At 42.4% G+C, this 21268-nt stretch overlaps 1 protein-coding gene across 9 annotated transcripts in view; it reads right to left on the bottom strand.

The window, feature by feature from the left end:
* Positions 1 to 21268, bottom strand: part of SMARCA4 (SWI/SNF related, matrix associated, actin dependent regulator of chromatin, subfamily a, member 4) — a 57653-nt gene that overhangs the window by 30338 nt on the left and 6047 nt on the right. For 8 of the 9 annotated variants that reach the window (XM_034791984.1, XM_034791989.1, XM_034791985.1 and 5 more), the window contains exons 3-14: positions 12113 to 12362; positions 10313 to 10445; positions 8945 to 9343; positions 7935 to 8033; positions 6670 to 6928; positions 5991 to 6117; positions 5052 to 5225; positions 4519 to 4692; positions 4193 to 4360; positions 2999 to 3049; positions 1867 to 1997; positions 792 to 849 (exon numbers count right to left, since the gene is read on the bottom strand). In XM_034791984.1, coding sequence (XP_034647875.1) covers positions 792 to 849; positions 1867 to 1997; positions 2999 to 3049; positions 4193 to 4360; positions 4519 to 4692; positions 5052 to 5225; positions 5991 to 6117; positions 6670 to 6928; positions 7935 to 8033; positions 8945 to 9343; positions 10313 to 10445; positions 12113 to 12334 — 1995 coding nt within the window. In that variant the 5' untranslated portion in view covers positions 12335 to 12362. The remainder of the gene's footprint in view (positions 1 to 791; positions 850 to 1866; positions 1998 to 2998; positions 3050 to 4192; positions 4361 to 4518; positions 4693 to 5051; positions 5226 to 5990; positions 6118 to 6669; positions 6929 to 7934; positions 8034 to 8944; positions 9344 to 10312; positions 10446 to 12112; positions 12363 to 21268) is intronic. The other variant, XM_034791986.1, reaches the window with a different exon arrangement.

Here is a 21268-nt window from a genome sequence, read left to right as displayed (position 1 = left end):
TTGTGTCCTGCCCCTAAGCTGTCAGTGCAGAATATCAGTCTAGCATACGACAAGCGGCAGAGCAGTAAGAGGCAGGGAGATTGGCAGTGATTAGTGGCTCAACCTCATTTAAAAAAAAAATAAAATAAAAAAATGTACCCTATCCCCAAAATATTACCTCTGCTTCACCCAAACCGTAGAGCACTCAAAGATTCTTGGTGCATCTTGGACCTACTACTTTTTTAAATGTACATCGCTTCAGACTGTTTATGAACCTTTAAGAACTCATAAGATACAGTCACTGCCTTACAGATCAGGGACAGGATCCTGCAAGACAGGGGAAGATGGGGTGGATCTCTGCAAAATTGCCCTGTTCTGTACACTCCCCTTGAAGCTCTTGTACTGACCATGGTTGGAGACTAGATACCAGGCCAGATGGATCATTGGTCTGACCCACTATGGCAGTTCTTATGTATTTAAATCCTTATTGATGTGTGATGACAATGTCAGGCTACTATCAGAAGTAAAGGCTTGCATGGTTGTGTCCTCGTTAAGACATGACACAACAGAGGAAGAGACGCCAAGTGGAATGGGGTTGGAAATATGACAACACGAGGTTATTTGTTTTCACACTGCACACATCAGTTGTTTCAAAATTTGTTCTAAATGAACTAATTTTAGCTAAATCAATATTGAACTATATTTGAAAAATAAGTAGTGGATTAAGTTTAATGACTTTATGTCTACTGGTTATTTCCTATTTTAAAATACGAAAGCACCCAAAAAATATGACTTAAGGCACATCCACTTACCTCTTCCTCCTCCTCTGACCCACTTTCTTCACTGTCAGATCTGGGAGCTACTTCATATCTAATTCAATACAAATATTAATATTTAATATCAGCTCTGATTCTGACAGAGTAATGCACAAACATGCGACTAGCTTGGACTCTAAAAGCCTTTGAACTCAAACTAGAGTGAGATTACTGCTACTTTTAACACAGGAATTTGACTAATTTTTTTCCCTTTCTAATCCCAGATTTTAGGACCAGTGCTTAGAAAAACTTATTGGGTCTGGGTGCATAAGTAGAGGTCCACCAATTAAGCACTTTTTGCAACAGTATTTCCCACACAATTTTAGCAGCTTCCTGACCGCTGAAGTAAGGTTAAAGGAATCTGCACTTTCCAATGGTATAACATACTTCTTCCTACCCTTTGGGACTCTCAAGGTGTTAGGCTGGGCCTATGCTGATATTTTGGGCTTTTCTTGCCTGAACTAAACACAGGCCCCAATGCTGCAATGATCTCTGGGAGGGAGGAACCTTGAAGACACACAATCACTGCAGGATTGGGGCCAGTATCCCAGACCGTGAACTGGTGTAATTTTTGACCCATTTCAGTTAGAGCATGGAACAGGATTTATAAGCAAAGCCACAGAATGCATTACCGCCAAGGCCGGCTTTAAGCCAATTCCACCAATTCCCCTGAATCGGGCCCCGCGCCCAGTGGCAGGGCCGCCCAGAGTGGGGGACAAGTGGCAGAGAATCCCTTCCTTGGCTAGAGGCGCCTTTTTAATTTTTACTCACCCGGCGGCGCTCCGAGTCTTTGGTGGCACTTTGGCGGCGGGTCCTTCAGTGCCGCCGAAGCGGAGCGAGTGAAGGACCCGCTGCCAAAGACTAGGAGCGCGGCCCGGTGAGTACAAGCCCCATGTGTTGTTTTTTTTTTTAACGTGTTTTTTTTTTTTTAGTCATCCCTCCCGGGGCCCGGTCGAAACTGTTTGAATTGGGCCCCGCACTTCCTAAAGCCGGCTCTGATTACCGCAAATGTGAGGCGGTCAGCCTTCTGGCACAACACCAGATGGCAATCTGGGAACTGGCGATGGCTTACCCTGGGTTCATTTCCAACCACGTGTCCAGCTGTCCAGCCTTTGGCGCATCTGTGCCAGTAAGGATTTTACCGCTTTCCACATGGATCACTTTCACAGGGAGATCACTCATTTGGCTGGTCTCATCCAGAGGCTGAGAAAGCACAATGTGTGTACATTTCAGTATTCCATCTGGAATTAAAGCCTCTCTGTGCTCTATTAGCCAGCGCTTTAATTAAAACCAGTTAAGGGCTATTGCAGAAATATTTACGGGACACCCACTAAAGTTTTAAAACACCACTTTATCCAAAGAATAAATAGATCAAAGCTGTTTTGTTTATTTGTTTTTAAAATTTTTGGTTTGCACTAATTCAAAAACAAGAAACAGGAAACCACTGTCTTGACCTAGCTGTGACAAAAGTGCTGCTTGGTATTTGAAGGCATGAATAAAAGAACTATCTTAATGTGAAATATCTCCAGCTTCTCTTATAAATTCACTGCCTCAGCACTTCCTTTGTCACAAGCGATCTTGCAACTTCTTAGGTATATGTGTAAGCACTTTTGTCCCACTGAGTTCACCGGGACTTCTCACATGCCTAAAGTTACGGGTGGCTTTCCCTTAGGTTCTTATGCCCTGATCCCAATAGTATCTAATCACCTCACAATCTTTAACGTACTGATCCTCATAGCACTGCTGTAGGTAGGAAAACACTGTCACCCCCTTTTACAGACAAATTTGCCCAAGGTCACACAGGAAAACTGTGGCAGAGCTGGGAATTAACTCCAGCCTCCCAATCCCAGGCTTGTTTACTCTACATCCTTCCTCTCCTACGTGACATATCTAAATGTTTGCAGGATTGGAGTCAGTGTGAACACACTGGAGTTTCTGCCAAAATTAGCAGTGACATGGCAGGTTGGAGAGGCTGCCAGAACCATGCATGCGGGTGGAGAGGGTAAGAGACAAACATTTCTTTATTAAGTTGACTATGTTCTATTTTAGGCAGTCTTGATTTAGCCATCTACTCCACTCCACTTCTCGGTGCTGTTTTTCTTTCAATCCAAAATATCATCATCATAACTGATCCTTTCAGTGTGTGGCTAACAAATGTTTTCTATCCTACTTGGCACCACATGAAACAAGTTTCTTGTGCTTACTTCGCCATCTGGTCCAATTGCAGGAGTTTGCCCTTCTGCATTCTCTGCCTTCTGAAAGAAAGGGAATACAACTCATAGCAACCCTTTAATAATGGAAACAAAAATCAAACCGACAATACAGGCACTCCACTGGCATTGCATGCTTATAATGCAAGTATCCCAACTCAAAAGAAGGAGGGTGGGAAGGGAGGACACAAACAGTCAAGTGCAGAAGCTGCTCAGGCTGGAACAGATTTGTAAATTAAGTTCTAGCCAAGAAATCCTCCTTCAAAAGAGCTAACATTTTAGACTGGTTTATCATCGTCATGCAATGTTATATTAGGACTGATGCGTTCGATTACTACGTCCAAGATAGCTATTCTCCTCTGGTGTTTGTTTGGGGGTTTTGTTTTTGTGTAACACCCATCACCATAGCATGCAAAGCCAGCTCTTATTAGTATAGAAAATTCTGCACACTGTACTATTGAAAGAAAATCAAAATAGTTCTTTAAAAGTCGACACCCCCCATTTTAAATCTCCTGGAATAGATATCCTTATCTCCAAAAAACTAACACTTAACACTCAGTTTTACCAGCTTATCCCCTTGTACTCACAACACAGTTTTCTTCCATTTTTTCCCCCACAGTGAAAGAAACCAAAAAACTTCCATTTAATTAATGTCAATTTACTAGGGAAAATTTACTGCAAGTTTTCTGATCTAGTGATTCTCACCTCTTGAGTTTGTGCTTTAGAAAACTTGCAGTAAATTCTCTCTAGTAAATTGCCATTAGTTATATTTAAGTTGGCAAAACAGACCAGTCTTCAGTTTCTTTCACTGTATTACTACAGAAGAAAAAAAAATTCACATTGCGATTTAGGATGCCTTCTGTTGAAAAATTAAGGGAAACAGCATGAAGAGTCTGGTTTTAGAGACGCATTCTCAAGTAGGGTAACCTGCTTATTGGTATGGCAGGTTAGATGATGCATTAGGCTTTGAGTTCTGGAGTCCCAAATTCAAACATAGCATTTGATTACAAGAGAAGTGAACTTGCTCGTCACATCTGTCTACTGCAAAGGCTGGACTAGTACAGCTCAGAAACAAGGCATGACAGTAGAGACACGTCTGCAGCCGTTTCCAAACCCCGCCTTACTCCAGACCCGGCTCCTGCCAGAGCTAACAATCCTCGCGGCAAGCAGGCTTAATCGTTAAGTCACCTTCTTTTTCTTTTTCTTCTTTTTCTCCTTTGCCACCTGTGCGGCCTTGTGCTGTCGCACCAGCTCGGTCAGGTTGGCCACATACTCGTCTGTCTGCTGGAGTAGATACGCCAAGCGCTTATCTTTCTTCTGATCGATAAGCTTACGATACCCTTCTTCATCCTCAGCCTAAAGGAAGAGGCAAGGTTAGCATCCTTTCAGCCCCGAGGAGAAATTTAGCCAGCTAAAAATTCTATGCAAGCACGCTGCAGGCAGTGTACACCATTCAGCTATATAACGTGTGTGTGCGCACGTAAACCGTTTTGCAGTCCCATGGGAAACCTTACCATCAACCTGCGCATTCGCTCTTTCTCGATCCTCTCATTCTCTTTCTTCTGCTCACGCTCAGTGTTAGCATGGTAAGTGGCCACAGCTTTTGTAAGCTTTTGAATTTTGCCCGTGACGGATCGATGGTATTCTTTGAAATCCTTGGCATGCTGGAGAATGCTATTGAGGTATTCCTGAAGGGACAAAGTGATGGCAAATGGGCTACAAAGTCAAGATACACACACTAGCCATCTATTGTTCTGCACTGTAATAATCAATGTCTTTCTATGTTGTAAGCCATTTGATGCATGAATTTAGTAACAAAAAAGATCTTTTCCTCTGACTGTAATTTGCCCAAAATATATTTAACATCTCAGTAAAGACTCTCAATTTAATGGCCTCTGTATTCTAACTCTCTCTACAGGAAAACAAGTGAGTTATGGTCCTTAGGTGCCCAATTCCCAAAGAAATCCTAAATTCCTTACCCTACTTTGAAAATCCCAACCTAAACAACAAACAAACAAAATAAAGTAACAGGAAGGGAACAACTTACCTGGTGCTTTTGTCTGCGTTTCCGTTCTTGCTCGATCTTCTGTTGTTTCTCCAGTTTCTCCGTGATGCGAGCCTCGCGCAGGGACTGCCGCTTGCTGCGTTTGTATGCCTTGGCATTCAGCGCCGTTTCCAGAGCAGTGTCTCGTCTCATGCACACCACAACTTCCTGACGCAGCTTTTCAAGAAATTCACATTTAAAAAAAAATTAATTTCTCTCTGTGTGCCATTTTATAAGTGCCAAAGTTTTGCATGGCATTAAAAAGGCCAAACATACAATCAAAGGCTGAAATACTGTTCTGAAAATGCCTTGGGCAACAGATTCAGGTCAAAGATGTATGGTATGGAACTGGAAAAATATGCGGTGTCACAATATAACTCTGCTTATGTACACCAGCAGAAGGCCTATTCTACATCTTAAACCCTTATGCGACATAAATGGTGCATCAGCCTTGTGCTGATCCTCTGAACAGGGGCGGCTCACACCCTCAGTGGAAAAACAAAAAAACAAACGCTACTTAAAAATCAGAATCTCTTCCATATGGAGTCTCAGAATTGAGATTTATGAGAATAAAGATGCTGCCAGAGCACGGTTCATCTAGTCCACTGCCACACCAAATCGGCCCAATGGTCCAGCTCATCAGGCCTCTTTTCCTTCTGCCAAGTCAGATCAGTAGAGCAGGAAATGGGATGGACCAATGCTCCATCTAGTCCGGTATCCAGGTAAGCTACCACTTCCATGGTAACCAGCGAACACACGAGGCAGGCTGGGGGGTTCTTGTACTAAGTTCAGTTTGTTTTATTCAAGCCAGGCACAGACACAAATGCACACTAATGATCTTATTCCTGTGTATCCGGCATTTGCCTTGCATTACAAAATCTGCAGTCATTGGCTAATTCCTGCTCTGAATCAGGCATGGCACACTGGAAAGCCACAACCTACCTGTCTCTGGAAGTTAAGCAGTCTCAGTGCTTTCAGTTCAATGGTAGCTTTGGTTCTCAGGTCACCAGCCAGGGACCCAGGCAGGTTTTCTAGCTCTTGGATTCTGTGAGCAATGCGAGCCTGCAATCTGTGGGGAGAAGACAATTTCATAGCAGATGAAGACAAAATGAGTTTAAGTCTGGGCACTGTTAGCCTTTTACTGTTCAACTGAAAAGACTATCAAATACATCTGTGTTTTGCCCAGTTCTTGAGTCACCGTATCTCAAGTACAATGGAAGTTCTTGGCAGCTAGGTACATCTTTGTTTGGAACATCATTTAATACACGGGCATAGCAGTAGCATGCCTTTCTGGCATGAAAAATAACTGAAGGGGCAGGGAAAACGTCAGCCCCTGGGAGAAGCAGAGACAGGAGCGTCTGCACAGTAAACTGTAACATCTCAGGAGTTGCCCTGACAGGCTCTGAAGTGAACTTATGCACAGATCTTCTAAGTCCTAGGCTAGTCTGTACAGCACATGTCAACTGGGAATTTTGACTGGGGGGGAGGAAGAACGGTAAATAGCGAGAGCCACTGTATTCGTCAAGAGAGCTGAGGACACCAGGAGGAGGATAAAAGCGGAGAGGCAGCCAGCCACTTGATATCAGCATCTCACAATTCCAACAGAAGCCACGGCTTTTACCTGTATTCCCTCTCCTGAAGGATTTCCACTGGGTCAAGTCCTCTTGGCTTCTGGATCGGCGTGATACGATTCTGCTTCTGATGGAGCTGCACCATGGGGGCAGGCTGGGCTGGCTGCCCGGGTGACTGAGTTTGGGGTGGCATTACAGGAGATGCTGCAGGAGGTACCGCTGGGGGTGCTGGTGAAGGACGGCCAGTTGGCTGAGGAGGAATCAGTTTCTGAGGTGTGCTAGTGGGGGCTGCAGCATTTGCCATTGGTCCTGTTCAAAAACCAAACTGGGAGTGATACTGGGTTGCACGTTCCCCCCCATTTCTTTAAACCTGTCAGAATTTGACGTGGGCCCGGCCAAAATGTTCAGACTTGGGTGACTCCAGTTAGGCCCCTAAGTAAACGGTCTGATTTTCAGAGCAGCTGGGGGCACACAGCTTCTAGTAGCTTCACCATCTCTGGAAATCAGGACAAACTTCAGCCACCCAAGCCTGGACATTCTGGCGCTAAGTAGCCCGGAGAGCTGACATGCAGCCCAGCTACAAGGGTTACGGGCCAAAGAACCTCTTCAGAGAGAACGCTGGAAAAAAATCTGTTTCTACCTATGTTCCGTATTCACCTTCCGTACTTACTAACACAGGACACTCCCCATGCTGACCCAGGAACCAGTCATGCAGTCCTACTGTTTATCCCCCCACCTCCACTCAACCATCTGGCAAGCTGTAAATTTCACTGCAACCAAATGCAATTCCTTCCGCCTAGCTACAAGATGAACTGTGCAACTTTGTACAGCTGTCCCCAGAGTACAATAGTTCAAGCAGAACAAAAGCATGTAGCTGCCTGAGCCAGCTCTTTGGAAAGATCATCCATTGGAGTCTACCCACCTGATCAAAGACATCAAGTGGCTGCCCAAAAAACCCCTCCAGGGGCTTCAAAATCTGCATTGGAATGAACTGGTCTGTCTGCAGGATCAAACTCCAAGTGGAGGGTTTTAAAAGAGCTTAGCTAAAGCTGTAATATCTTCCACAGTCCCCCAGATGGCAGGGACACACTGTAGCAGAAACCAAAATCAAGGTCTTCTAGGATTTGCAGCAACTCATGTGCTGGGGGAACAAAACGAGGCACAAAAAGCCTTTGTGGCTCAGTTTTCACTTCAGTATGTCCTTCCTCCACATGCCTGAGTAGCACATCCCCATGCTGCCTTCACTGCGCTGGGGAAGGGAATGCCAGAGAAATTTCTTGTAATTAACTGTTTAAAAGAACCCTAGTTATCTCACCTTCAGGCCAGGGCTTTGGGGGTGCACCAGGGGGCTGCCCAGGCATTCCTGGGGGAACTCCTGAGGGTCCAGGAGGCGGCATGTTAGGCCCTCCTATACCTACACAAAGGAGAGTAAAAAAAGACAGCAATAAGACTCTCTCTCTCTCGCTGCAGTTTATTAATATATTTGCTTGTTCCTTGCATGTACCTAATGGGAACAAAACCAGGCTCCTTCAGGTTGTTAATTAGTGAGAGCATGGTCAGCATACGTTGCCATTTCCAAGCAGTTAAAAGACAAAGTCCCTTCCCTGAAGAGTTTAGAGTCCAGATTCAGACAGACTGAAACTCACGTAAACACATGACTGCATGTGGGTGACACCAGCACAGCTATAAAGGATGGGCTATCTTGATTATCACTTCAAAAGTTTTTTTCTCTTACTTAATTGGCCTCTCAGAGTTGGTAAGACAACTCCCACCTTTTCATGCTCTCTGTATGTGTATATATATGTCTCCTCAATATATGTTCCATTCTATGCAGCCGAAGAAGTGGGCTGTAGCCCACGAAAGCTTATGCTCAAATAAATTTGTTAGTCTCTAAGGTGCCACAAGTACTCCTGTTCTTTTTAAAGGATGGCATGTTTCCCACAAGGGAGGTGTGATATGGGGGAGGTGCTTAGAGGCTGGCTTGAAAGGATTTGTGACAGAAGACACAAAACCTTGCGAAAGGAGACATGAAGCAATTAGGAGAGGGAACTAGGAGGAATGGAAGGGATTGAGAGCAAAGGTATTGGTGGGGGCAAAATGGTGCAGGACCTTGAAAACGACAAAGGAGTCTTTGTGCCCGTAGGACCAGACACATTATACAAACAAACATCCCTCCATAAACTAACGTAAGGTACCAAACAGATAAATGAAAAGTGTAGGCTTGCTCCTTCCTTATGCTACCCCCATGGATCAGTCTAGGTGCATCTGTACTGAAATGGAAGAGTCTTGAATTTAGACTAAGGAAGCAACAAAGCTGACGCTTACCATGAGGTCTGTTGTAATTTGGAGGTGTTGGTCCTGGTCCAGGCCCAGGCCCTGCTCCTTGCACTGGCCCTGTCCCAGATACAGAGGGTGGAGGTAGCGTCGGCATTTGCTGCTGCATTCCAGGCATTGGTCTCTTTCCCTGCACTGCCATCTGAAGATGGTCAGGTAAAGGCTGCCCTCTGGCAAGCATCTTATAGGCCATGATCTGAGCTCTTAACTGGTGCAGCTGGTTCTGGTTAAAAGGGGTTGGGCCCCGGTTCTGTTGTCCTAATGCCTGTGGGTCAGTACCGTCCAACGGGACTCCGCCAGGACCGGAGGACATTTGCGAGCCAGAGGATGGACCGTTAGCTGGAACTGGGCTTGAGGCATGCTCAGAACCACCGAGCGGAGAAGGGTAACCTGGAAAGAGAGAGAGAGACGTCATTATATTGCAGCATGCAGTAGACTTTGCATAATAATACAGAAAGGCTAGTTTTATTTTAAAAATGCTACAGAAAAAAAAAAAAAAGCTATTTAATCACTCTTAATGGAGGTTACAACTGCTTTTAAGCCAGGGTCCCCAGTGAAAGTAATTGCTTGGAACTAAAAGTTTAAAACAAAACAAAAAATAATAATCCCGTTTGAGGATTTACAGAGGAATCTGTCCAGGGAGGGTTCACAGACATACTGGCGGCTGCGAAGGACTGCAGGTCTCCTACATGCTGCGTCCCCCATCTGTTCCCTGCTTGTAGATTTATTTTCTCCATCATAAAACCACCCTCTCCCCAGAGTCTTTTGAACCATTGCCCATGTCCATGACAAAGGGAGCACAGGAGCACTTTCAGTGGCAGCAGAGAAAATTACAGGATACGACTGGGTATCCTTTGTGGGAACTTTGTGCTGAATATGGCTATGCCAGGACACCAGATGCCCTTTTGTGTAGCTACTGTCCTCAGTGTGGTAAGAGGAAAGAATATGGAGAGGAACAGGTGGCCTTTCACAACAATTAGAAGTTTGTATCCATATTGTTCTCTGCTCTTGTTACTAGAATAGTGCACTATCCCAAGGAAAGTCCAACTAAAAAAAAATAAAATAAATGGAGATATCCCATCTCCTAGAACTGGAAGGGACCTTGAAAGGTCATTGAGTCCAGCCCCCTGCCTTCACTAGCAGGACCAAGTACTGATTTTGTCCCAGATCCCCAAGTGGCCCCCTCAAGGATTGAACTCACAACTCTGGGTTTAGCAGGCCAATGCTCAAACCACTGAGCTATCCCTCCCCCCAGCAGTAATCAACAAGGAAACTGAACTGTAGACTGGGGCTCAGTCTCCTGTTCAGAAACTGGCTTGCAAACGTCTCCCAGGCCCCTAGCCCAGGAGAAAAACAGACCTTGAGAATGCTGATCCATTGGGCTTGGAGGAGGACCCATTCCTGTGTGCCCACCTGGCCTCATTCCCATCCCCTTCATCTGGCCGTACCGAGGGTCATCAGATATTCCCTTCTCATGCATGGAATCCATTGGCTGCAAAGGAAAAAGGAACAGCGCAAAACCTGCGTAAAAATGACTACTATCAAGAAAAAGCGAAGCTGTTCCTAGAGGCGAAGGACTGATAGAAGCAGAGAGTAAGGTGCTGCATTGCGTGGTACAGTCTGTGTTTAGGTTAGTAGTGTCCGAGGTACATTAATGATGCACCATTTGTAGCATGCTGACCCAGATGCTACCAACATCCATCTTCAGAAAGGAAGATCTATTTATTGGCCACACTCAGGATACCATATAAACAGACCGCACTCAATGAAGCGAAGGAAAATCAACACACGAGAAATATTTAAGGAAAAATATATTTTAGTCCAAAACCACATTAAGCATGGAGGGCATCTAGTGAAATTTCCTCATAGGCTGTAAAATTTGCCTTTGGCATCAGTTATTACGTTATCTTGCATTCTTTGTTCTCAGTGGCATGAGACAGCGGCGCTGCGTGGATCTCATTAAACAATTTCAGATATAACTCTCAGAGACTAAATGCTTTATTCCTTGAGATCCAAGTCCAATTTGTGTTATTTTGCAGTCCACATAACAGCAACTGAAAAATAGGTTATGCCTTAACACAGTGTACCAACTTTTAAAACACACGGTGTATTGGGTGTGATAAAGGTGACCTCAAGGAAGTAAAAAATTAGGGGTTGGACCTTTTCTTTGCTCTCTTATTTTGTATGAAGAGGGCCTGAAAAAAAGAGGGTTTTTTGTTTGTTTTTCTTTAAATGTTTTTCATAGTTGTTTACTACATTAAAAACTGAGGTCTTCTCCACCCTGGAACTCTATGGATGGCCACAGAACTTCATGAATTCTGACATCACAAAAGTTGAGAACACGGAAAGATATTTTTAATCAGACTTAAAATGTGGGATGGGGGAGGGTTTGTTTATGTTCATTTTTACAATATATTTTATATTCTTGTATGAGTTTATTAGGCATTTGAGTGAAATGAACATTAACAAAAACACTATAAAAAATAATTTTCTTGTACGAGTTTGTATACATAGAAGTTTCAAATCTCCTGCCCCTTCAGTTAGGGACAAGAAAGTTTTCAGTTCACATCTGTAGAGCCCTGCATGGATACAAAATTTGGATCCGCATGCGATCTGCAAACATGGCCCACGGATTCTCAAGCAGATATCCGCAGATTTTCAGGGCTCTAGATACAAAATTTGGATCCACGTCCATCCGCGATCCACAAACATGGTCTGCGACTATCTCCAGATTTACAGGGTTCGATACATCTGAGACCCACGTTTTCCAGCAAAACCATATTTTATATCCCTCAGGTATCAAAAACAAAGTAAACGAACTTAAAAAACCCACCACTTTCCAAGCCTTCTGTATCCATTGTCAAGAAACAGAAATGAGGCAGAAGCCTTTATTTATTTCCTTCACAAATCACCTTTAACTTATACTCACCTGCTTTCAGGTTTGGTCCACCGTGAAAGATAAGACCTAGGAAGGATCATATCTTGCTCTACATATTACCAGTTATGGGGAAATAGCACACTGTAGAAAATTAGGGCAACTCTTAATCGTTTCATTTTATGTTCACTTATTTTTAATAACTAGGGGAAAAGAGGAATGTATAAGCTCTGCCAGGAAAAGAGAAAACCCCACTCCAAAAGAGCACTGTTACAGTTGGTTACCTTGTGCATCTGATGCATATTGTCCTGAGCGTAGCCCCCAGACCCCTGAGGTGGGATAGCGTGTCCTGCTGAAGGTGGTCCAGGGCTGGGTCCCATCATACTATGTGCAGAGCCAGGCGAGGGTCCAGGACTGGGGCCCAACATTGCACCAGGTGATGGGCCGGGTCCAGGAGAAGGCCCTGGGCGAGGAGTTCCTGCCATTGGAGGATCTGGAGTGGACATCTTCAATGGAATTTCTCAAAGTAGTATCCTAGTGCAAGAGAGCACGCCTTTAGCTAAAATTGCCAGTGTAAGTCAGTCAGTGGCTTACAACATGGCAAACTGAGGGTTGGCCTCTTTGAAGACAGAGGTGTCGCCCCATTAAGTTGAGAGGGGGCAAGGGTATACGTTTATATATCCATGACTGGGACACGTAGACACTACGATAATAGTGTAAATAAATAAATAATAGTACTATTTTATTCCATGGAGCAGCGGTTGACTACAGTGAGCACCCTACTATTCAATACACATAGCAGTCTTTGAAATGACCATGTTGCCAAAGAAGAGCATGAGCATGGGAAACAAATTCAGAAGACAGATGTGGGAAGCTGCCCATGTACTTGGATGCATGGAGTTCCAAGCAGCCAGACTATGGGCTTAATAGAAATTCCATATAAATTATACCAATATAAAAATGTACATTAACAGTTTTATTCTTGTTTGCATTTGTCAGAAAGACAAACGAATGAGAAACAAAAGATCAGTTAATCCAATCTCTCCCCCACCCCTATCCCTATCCCTACCCCAACCCCAACCCCAACCCCCTGAAGCCAGGACAGAACTGTTCCCCTGTGCTCAATCCAGACTAGTTTTAATGTCCCAACAGTGATGCAGTTTCCGCCTCTTCTTCAAGGAGATGATTTCACAGCCTTGTATATCTCATTTTCAAGAAGTTTTTCCATGATATTCAGACTAAATTTCCCCTTTAATTTCATCCCATTAACTCGAGTAGCACCCACTAGGACCACCCTCAATAATTCCAGTCCCCCCTTTGTTTTCACACCCTTCAAAAACTTGTAAACAGTTATCGTCAGCATGTACTAAGTTCACTAACGGGTCTATTTTCCTTGCAATGTATGTGCTTAACACCCATCAATATTACTGGGCAGTATGTGTATGCAAAGGAGGAGTTATCACAATAAGGCCTGCGCTACGTGCAAAGTTGCACCAGTTGAACTAAAAGTGTGATTTGATACCAATTTTTATTAAACTGGTGCAGTTTTCTGTGTGGAGACAAACGGATTTAAATCCGTCTTATATTTGTTTAATTTGCATCCGTTAGTACATTCATAGTTGCAAATTCGGCTGATATAATCTATTTTTAAATGATATAACTGCGTCCACGTAAACAGTGGTTTAACAAAACTTTTTTTTAAGCCAATTTAAGTTAAACTAGTGTAACTTCTGTGTAGACACAGATTATAAAGCCAGAAGGAACCACTGCAATCACCTAATCTGACCTCCAGTATAACACAGGTCATAGGACTTCCTTGAATTTATTCTTGTTTGAATTGGAGCTCATCTTTTACAAACACTTAGTTTTGATTTAAAAATGTCAAGTGATGGAGAATCTCTCGCTAACCACGGAAAGCTGTTCCGCAGGTGCAAACAAGTCTCCAGTCTCTGTTGCTCCTACACCTGGATAGGTTTTGTATTCGAAGTAAAACTCTGGAATTTGAACCCAGGTCAGAACTATAACAGTTCAGTATGTTAATTTGGAAGAGATCAATACGCTTACAGAAAACATTCCTCTATCCATTTAACTCTTTGCAGAAGGTATGTGCCCTAAAGCATTGGCTTGGCTCATAGTCTGTAAAATGCCAGTATTTTTTAAGGGTTATGTCACTAATACATACCAAAAAACCTCAAATAGAAAACTTGACATAGAACCTAAATTGTATAAGACAAACTCATGCGGAGTCAAATCCAAACCATTGGAACATTTTCAAGGTAAGTCTGCCAGTCCTGTGTGACCAAACCTAGGAAATTGTGTTGTGTGATGGGACCTGGGTAGTATAGACTGCGTTAGCAGCAAAATGGAACCCCTGTGGTAGCAAACCACAGTCCACAACTGTGACAGCATAAGCTAAATTAAATACACTGTCTGATAATAAATGTGGCCAGGTTTCATTTATTTTTCCATTTAAATTAGAAAGTCCCTTTCTTAAACAAAAATTGACATAACAGATTGTATTTTTGATACATCAAAAACGCAGGTAGGTGGAAATACTGGGTTAACAACAACTGCAACCACTATTGCATTTGTATGTTAAAATCTGTTAAATTCAATGGAAACAGTAGCTCCAAAGTACAGTTTGGAATAAAAATTCCAAGTCACACATCTGCATATTTCCATCAGAAGAGTCCAGATAGCAACCCTACAATTTCTACAACTGAAAATCACTTTCATTTCAAGTATGGGGAAAGGTTTGACTATAAATATTTTTAAAGATTCCCGATGGTTAAAGAGAACACAATCCCCAGTTAACATAAGCCATGGGGAAGAAAACGTTTATTGTATTCAGTTTTGCTCATGCTTCTTTGCTCCCAGCCATGTCAGAATGAGTTATGGAGGCAAAACCTGTAGCATCCCTGCAGTCTCACTTATCAACGTGGCCATACTGAAGTTTCCACAGGATAGAAAATGCCTAGATAGTCACTGCCCAGACCAGATTAAAGTCTAACAGATTACGCAAGAAAAGCTTCACTTGCCTGTGAGGCAGGCAATATAAATTAAACTTCTGATTTAAAAATAAAAACCACAAGGATGCAGTGTTATCATTTCTCAAGTTATAGAGCTTTTCAGAGCAAGGAGTCTGGGGAAAAGATGTACACAATTCCCCGCCAGAATCAGCTCTCTTAGAGCTGTCAATCTACACTGGAGCACGTAAATGTTTACAACCGACTGCCACATGGGAAACCAAATCCATTTCTGGATTTCATGCTCTGACACATATTGCAGCTGAGAGCACAAAAAGGTACCATAAGTGGGAACTGAAAGAACAGAATGCAAACCTGTTCTGCTATATTATCAACAATAACAAACCTCAGTGTTTAAAATACTAGATTTGGGTTGTTAATGGAGGCTTTTTAAATTTAATGTCTCCGACACAGTCATGAAAAGAACAATTCAAAGTCTTTTTTTTTTTTATAATTACTTTGCAAGCTGTATTGCTTAAATATTTGAGAATTCTTGAGCTTCTTGTTCTGCGGGAGAAAAATATACTACTCTTCAAGGATTTGTGTTTGTCTTTTATGATCAGAGTGTTGATAAAGTAGAATGTTTATTCTAGATCTCTCTCTGTAAGACACTGTCAATTGCTCAATACTAGATGGTAATCAATGTTGCTAGATAAGGTTCCAGTGTTAACCCCTTCCTTATTTTCTGTCCCTCCTCTCCCTCCCTTATCTGTAAGCATGATAGAAAATAAGGAAGTTTCTCAAGAATTTAGCAAGCTTCAAAAAGAGGGACATGTATATGGATATAAAAACATTCAGAGTGATCAGAACAAAATTTGCGAAAGGAATATGAAACCTTATGCTTCAGGGTTTAAGCCAATCTCTAACTGTTACAGACCAGGATGAGACCCTCATGGGGGGCAAATTATCTCACATTGCTACTGCATAGTTCTTTGCACCTTCCTCAAAAGCATGTGGTACTGACTACTGACAGAGATGGGATTCTGGGCTAGATGGTCCTTGGGTCAGATCCAGTCTTACAAACCCTATGTTCTTCATATATTAGTGCTGTCAAGCGATTAAAAAAAGTTAATTGCAATTAATCGCACTGTTAAACAATAGAATTCCATTTATTTAAATATTTTTGTATTTTTCTACATTTTCAAATATATTGATTTCAATTACAGAATACAAAGTAAATAGTATTTTTCAATTCACCTAATACAAGTACTGTAGTGCAATCTCTTTATCATGAAAGTTGAACTTACAAATGTAGAATTATGTACAAGAAACTGCATTCAAAAATAAAACAATGTAAAATTGTAGCGCCTGCAAGTCCACTCAGTCCTACTTCTTGTTCAGCCAATCGCTCAAACAAGTTTGTTTACATTTGCAGGAGACAATGCTGCCCGCTTCTTGTTTACAATGTCACCTGAAAGTGAGAACAGGCATTCTCCAGGCACTGTTGTAGCTGGCATCGTAAGATATTTACGTGCCAGATGCGCTAAAGATTCATATGTCCCTTCATGCTTCAACCACCCTTCCAGGGGACATGCATCCATGCTGATGATGGGTTCTGCTCGATAATAATTCAAAGCAGTGAGAACGACACATGTTAATTTAAAATTATCTGAGTCAGATGGCACCAGCAGAAGGTTGATTTTCTTTTTTGATGGTTCAGGTTCTGTATTTTCCACACTGGACTGTTGCTCCTTTTTTTAAGGCTTCTGAAAGCATGCTCTACATCTTGTCCCTCTCAGATTTTGGAAGGCACTTCAGATTCTTAAATCTTGGGTCAAGTGCTGTAGCTATCTTTAGAAATCTCACATTGGTACTGTACCTTCACTGCATTTTGTGAAATCTGCAGTGAAAGTATTCTTAAAATGAATAACATGTGCTGGGTCATCATCCCAGACTGCTAGAACATGAAATATATGGCAGACTGCAAGTAAAACAGCAGGGGACATACAATTCTCCCCCAAGGAGTTCAGTCACAAATGTAATTAACACATTATTTTTTTTCAAATGAGTGTCATCAGAATGGAAGCATGTCCTCTGGAATGGTGGCCAAAGCATGAAGGGACATACAAATGTTTAGCGTATCTGGCACGTAAATACCTTGCAATGCTGGCTACAGAGGTGCCAGGCAAATGCCTGTTCTCACTTTCTGGTGACATTGTAAATAAGAAGAGGACAGCATTATCTCTTGTAAATGTAAACAAACTTGTTTGTCTTAGCGATTGGCTGAACAAGAAGTAGGACTGACTGGACTTGTAGGCTCTGAAGTTTTACATTGTTTTGGTTTTGATTGCAGCTATGTACTAAAAAAAATCTACATTGTAAATTGCACTTTCATGACAAAGATTGCACTACAGTACTTGAATGAGGTGAATTAAAAAATACTATTTCTTTTATCATTTTTAGTGCAAATATTTGTAATAAAAAATAATATACACTGATTTCAATTACAACACAATTACAATTATGAAAACATAGAAAAACATCCAAAATATTTAATAAATTTCAATTGGTTTCTATTGTTTAACTGTGCGATTAATCGTGATTAAAAAATTTTTTAACTGAAAAGTAATTGCGATTTATTGCATGAGTTAACTGCAATTAAATGAGAGCCCTAATTTTTATATATCAATTTTATCTCTAAAATTCAAAATTCTGCTTGTCAGAGACCTGTAAAAACGTAAGTATCCCCAACTGTCTCTCATCAGTTTGGGGAAGTTTGTTCTAAACAGGTGGTTCTTTTTTAACATGAGGGCTGTTACCTTACCAGATTTACTACCAAACATCAGATGTTACTTGCAGTAATCAAGCCTGAAAGATATAAAGGTGTCAGATATCAAGCAAGGCTGCTAACTCCAACAAAGGGTAATCTGAGATAAATTAGACAAATTAGTTATCTGCACTGAGATGTGGTTTCCCCTCAATTAAAACTTCCTGCAGATTACAGCGTCTACTTGCACTTAGATAAGAGACGCAATTGCACGTTGTAAAAATTGGACCAAATTGTGCCCTGAGACGTGCTGTGTCCAGGGGGCAAATGTTTCTTATTGGCTGCAACATGGTGTAGCGGGGTGGTTACCCTGTTCCTGCAGAGGGGTTTAAAACAGCCCTGGCAGAGGGCTGGGGCAAAGGGAAAAGCTACTGGGCTGACTGGGGAAGTAGCCACAGCTGGCATGCCCCAATCAGGCCTCAGCTGGCCCTATATAAGAGACTGGGAGCCAGGAGCTCAGAAGAGTATCTCTCTGCCTTTAGAGAGAGAAGGGCCTGGCTACAGGGAGCTAAACACAGAGTACCTGGGTGGAGCAGGGCTGGGGAAAGGCTGGGGAGCTCCAGCCTGAAAAGCCCCAGGCTGTGGCCTAGGAGAAGGCTAAGGGGTACTGGGGGTTGCAGAGGGCAGCCGAGGGCTAGGCCAAGGCAGCAGGTCCAAACCCCCCTTGCCAGTGATGAGTGGCCTATACTGCAGTCTGTCCCAGGGAGCGGGGGCTAGTTGGTGACTGGCAGTGGCCTAGTGCTGAGGCAAGGTGGGGATAGTGGGTGGGAGTTCCCCTGGGAGGGGAGACCTAGCGTGTGGGTACTGCCAGGGGGCAACACCCAGAGCAAGGGGCACCGGGGTCCTGGGAGGGACACGGGAGCCTGAGGAAGAGGACAAGGCGGATCACCGGCCTGCAGAGGGCACTCCAGAGGCTGGAGAGCTAATTCCCTGGACAACCAGCAGGAGGCGCCACAGGGGTGAGTCCGTACCCTTACACATGGGTTTGAAGAAAGTGGATCTTTAGAATGCCACATTCCTTGCCCGTATCCCCTGTCCACCCTCTGCCCTCCCTCATCTTACTATTCCCAATGTCACCACCTCTTCATTAATATATTATATTATATTAAAAAAAAGAGAGAGGGAGAGACCTAACACATAGAACTAGAAGGGATCCCAAAAGGTCATAGAGTCCAGCCCCCTGCCTTCACTAGCAGGACCAAGTACTGATTTTGCCCCAGATCCCTAAGTGGCCCCCTCAAGGATTAAACTCACAACCCTGGGCTTAGCAGGCCAATGCTCAAACCACTGAGCTATCCCTCCTGCAAACAAACAGTTGACACTGCTTCGCTGCATAAGGCCAAAGGTTTAGGAATTTGGAGCAGATTCTTTTGTTCCATGAGGCCTTATGGCATTTGAGTAAACCTCATGTCCAGTTTGATTCCTGAATCACAACTACAGAGGTAGTGGCAGTCACTCACTACATTGTGACACGTTTGGGTTTTTGCCTCCAGCATTCCTTTGGGACCTCTGAGGTTAGAAATCTGGGGCAAGTTTGCATTAGCAATGAAATTCATTGAAAGCTTAGACCTCAACTAAATGCAGCTCAGTGGAAGAATTTGTAGAGAGCCAGAGACAAAAAGACAATGCAAGGAGGTGACAAGGAAGAAAGAGTTGCACAGTAACTAATCTCTGGGATTAATAATTCTTGATCACAAGAAGAGGGAATGGATATAACAACGTTTTTAATCAAAGACGTGCGTAGCACTTATTAAAAGGCACAAAGGAAGTCTGCCTGCATCCTTTCACCCTCACCTTCTGTTGATCCTGCTGTGAAGTCATAAGCCTGTATCTATTACATCACCAAAAGTGACTATGAGGTCACAAATTAATTTTGCTTACTCCACAGAATTAAATGCAGACAAGACTATAAAGGAGCAATGCATGGTTTTGATACAAATATGTTAAGGAAATGTAGAAAAGAAAATGGGAAGGCAAGTGGAGTCCAGATTTTAGTTTGATATAATGAGGCTTGGCAAAATTTGGGTTTTTTTAATCATTTAAAGATTGATAATATCAATCTATAATTTATTTTAAGCATTCTTTCCCAATTTTATTGACATAAAACCTCTAATTTAATGCAACTGTGAAAATTTAAGCATTTTTCCCCCCAATTTTTATCTATTTAGATTTTCAGAGTTGTAGGAAATTAATAGGGGGTCAGACAATAATTTAATGATAGCAGATGCTGAGATTAAAAAAGTTAAAGCTTCATAACTGTTAAAACACAAATTATCAACATTACATGTAAAATACAAAGTAAATATTCTTCAACCAAACTCTAAGTTCTCAAGAAGTCCTTTTCTTACTCTCTGTACATTTTGATGATTCCTCAATAGACTTTTTTTTGGTGGTTTATGCATATACAGTGAAATTGACGTTTACCAACATTTGCCAACAAAAATCTAATCCTTCCAATCCTGGACACAGTGGAGGTTTCCTCTTCAAACAGTCAGACCTGAGCACAAATGAGTCAGAATTTAAAAGAAACAGATATTTAGTCACAGCTGTCACTGGGAGCAAATTTACCAACGGTACTGATAAACTCGCTACACAGTGCCACTGTGTTTAGCCCTCTCCCATATTCAAGAAGTTTGGGTTTCAGTTCTGTTCCTGATGGCTAGCCAGCCACCGACTAGATTTTCTTCCTGGTAAGATTTTTCTTCTGTGCAAATGGTTTGCTCCATTAGAAGACTGCACATTTTAGTACATTATGGATTCTTTTCCACTCTAAAGATGCCTTTCATTAGAATCCTGCTCACAGAACAGTTATCAAGCAATGCAAAGGCATGCAACATTAGTGTTTAAACCTTAGGATTCTTAAGGCTTAGTCATAGATTCTAGGACTGGAAGGGACCTCGAGAGATCAAGTCGAGTCCCCTACCCTAATGGCAGGACCAAATACTGTCTAGACCATCCCTGATACTTAGGAGTAGGTTAGATAAATGATTATCTCCAGAGATGGAGATTCCACAACCTCCCTAGGCAATTTATTCCAGTGTTTAGAATATTCCCATTCAGAACAAAAGCAAAGCACTATTAAAAAGCCTACCTACAATGTTACTTAAACCTTTGGATATTTTAAATTCTGGATTTAGTTTGTTTATTTCTCTTGTGTACATGTAAACACACCTAAGTGGCTAAGTTCTTGTTTAAAAGTTACATCTTTAAAATGACTAGTGTCCAGTGATAAACATTCCAAACGAAAGCCAGAAAGTCAAAGTCCATCATTTATCATAGTATTTGTTCAGCTGTAGATGGGTTTTTGGCATTTGTATCTAGACTATTGTCTTTCCACTCATGTGTCTCTCCAGTCCTCAGAAATCTTACCAATTTTCCTCTTCCCTTTCCTTAAAAAAAAAAAAAAGCACAAAAAACCCCCAAAACAAACCCACACAACTTCTCCCCTCCAAACAGCTAATGGAAAACAAAGAACAATTTAAATCTTATTTTGACAAAAAAGGAGGACACTACCCAATTACCTACAAAAGACTGAGCCCCAATTCACTGCAGGAGATTCATAGCTTGCAATGGCTGACCCTACAAACCTGCAGCTTACAAATGGTCAATGACATTTATGAAGGGACATATTCTTTATTGGCACAGTT

Source organism: Trachemys scripta, chromosome 16 (genome assembly GCF_013100865.1).
Source record: "Trachemys scripta elegans isolate TJP31775 chromosome 16, CAS_Tse_1.0, whole genome shotgun sequence".
Lineage (NCBI taxonomy): Eukaryota > Metazoa > Chordata > Testudines > Emydidae > Trachemys > Trachemys scripta.
This window is presented reverse-complemented; position numbering and strand designations above follow the sequence as displayed.